This window comes from Octodon degus, unplaced genomic scaffold (genome assembly GCF_000260255.1).
Source record: "Octodon degus isolate 3935 unplaced genomic scaffold, OctDeg1.0 scaffold00034, whole genome shotgun sequence".
Taxonomy (NCBI): domain Eukaryota; kingdom Metazoa; phylum Chordata; class Mammalia; order Rodentia; family Octodontidae; genus Octodon; species Octodon degus.
In genome coordinates, this window is record NW_004524610.1 from 233,876 (window position 1) to 235,447 (window position 1,572).

At 50.6% G+C, this 1,572-nt stretch overlaps 1 protein-coding gene across 1 annotated transcript in view; it reads right to left on the minus strand.

The window, feature by feature from the left end:
* The window catches only part of Gprc6a (G protein-coupled receptor class C group 6 member A), a 93,101-nt gene that overhangs the window by 47,370 nt on the left and 44,159 nt on the right, over positions 1 to 1,572 (minus strand). The window contains 1 exon segment of the mRNA XM_012514527.1: positions 1,086 to 1,426. Coding sequence (XP_012369981.1) covers positions 1,086 to 1,426 — 341 coding nt within the window.

A 1,572-nucleotide genomic window follows, 5' to 3' on the forward strand; every position in this document is an offset into this window, starting at 1 on the left:
TTCCTTCCTTCCTGCCTGCCTGCCTGCCTGCCTGCCTGCCTGCCTGCCTGCCTTCCTTCCTGCCTGCCTTCCTGCCTTCCTGTCTTCCTCCCTTCCTTTCTTCTTTCCTGCCTTCCTGCTTTCCTGCCTTCCTGCCTTCCTTCCTTCCTGCCTGCCTGCCTGCCTGCCTTCCTGCCTTCCTGCCTGCCTTCCTGCCTTCCTGCCTTCCTGCCTTCCTTTCTTCTTTCCTGCCTTCCTGCCTTCCTGCCTTCCTCCCTTCCTCCCTTCCTTTCTTCTTTCCTTCCTTCCTTCCTTCCTTCCTTCCTTCCTTCCTGCCTTCCTGCCTTCCTGCCTTCCTGCCTTCCTGCCTTCCTGCCTTCCTGCCTTCCTGCCTTCCTGCCTTCCTGTCTTCCTCCCTTCCTTTCTTCTTTCCTGCCTTCCTGCCTTCCTGCCTTCCTTTCTTCTTTCCTGCCTTCCTGCCTTCCTGCCTTCCTGCCTTCCTCCCTTCCTCCCTTCCTTTCTTCTTTCCTTCCTTCCTTCCTTCCTTCCTTCCTTCCTTCCTTCCTTCCTGCCTGCCTGCCTGCCTGCCTTCCTGCCTTCCTGCCTTCCTGCCTGCCTGCCTGCCTGCCTGCCTGCCTGCCTGCCTTCCTGCCTTCCTGCCTTCCTGCCTTCCTGCCTGCCTTCCTTCCTTCCTTCCTTCCTTCCTTCCTTCCTTCCTTCCTTCCTTCCTTTCTTCCTGCCTTCCTGCCTTCCTGCCTTCCTGCCTTCCTGCCTTCCTGCCTTCCTGCCTTTCTGCCTTCCTTCTTTCGTTTTTATGTATTTGGTACAGGGTCTCACTCCACAGCTTGGACTCATAGTGATCCTCCTGTTTTCAGCCTCACCAGTGCTGGGATTACAGGCGTGGCGATCATGCCCGGACTACTCTGGCTGGCTCAGTGAGCATGGGAGTAGGGCTGGCACAGCATGTGGTTCTGGGGATTGAGCCCCAGTCCTTGAGTTCGCTTAAACAGGCGCTTAGTCTGCAGATGTATCTCACTGGCCCTTGATGCTTTCATAAAAACAAACATGATCAAACCAATGAGTGGACATGGAGCAAACCCTCCAGGGGCATGAGCTGTACGTTCAGCATCCTGGAGACAGTCATGGTTATTTCTGAGTAGCCAGCACCTACGACAGCCTTGCCTCTTGGCATGTAGCTGGAGTAGTCACACTGAAATGCCACAGTTTCTCTGGAGCAGCTGAGTTTAGAAAGCAATCTCAGTGTTGCTGCCATTGCCACAGTGACTTCTGTGCAGGTGTCGTAGAGTTCATGCCCCAATTTGATTCCAGATACTAATGTGAAATTTTTGATCATCTCAACGCTGTGTATCACAGCAAGAGTTTGAAGAAAGACTGATATTTCGAAGATGTTGAGAAATAAATGTTTTTTGAATGTAAAACACAACTTCTTTTGTTTATTTATTTATTTATTTTTTTAGTTTTTCAACAAATAATACACTGCATACGTTCTTCTTAGTGGTTAATTGCTGTACAAGATGCGGACTTGTGATCCTATTTACAAACACCATTAGAACAAATCATTCTATTCATTAA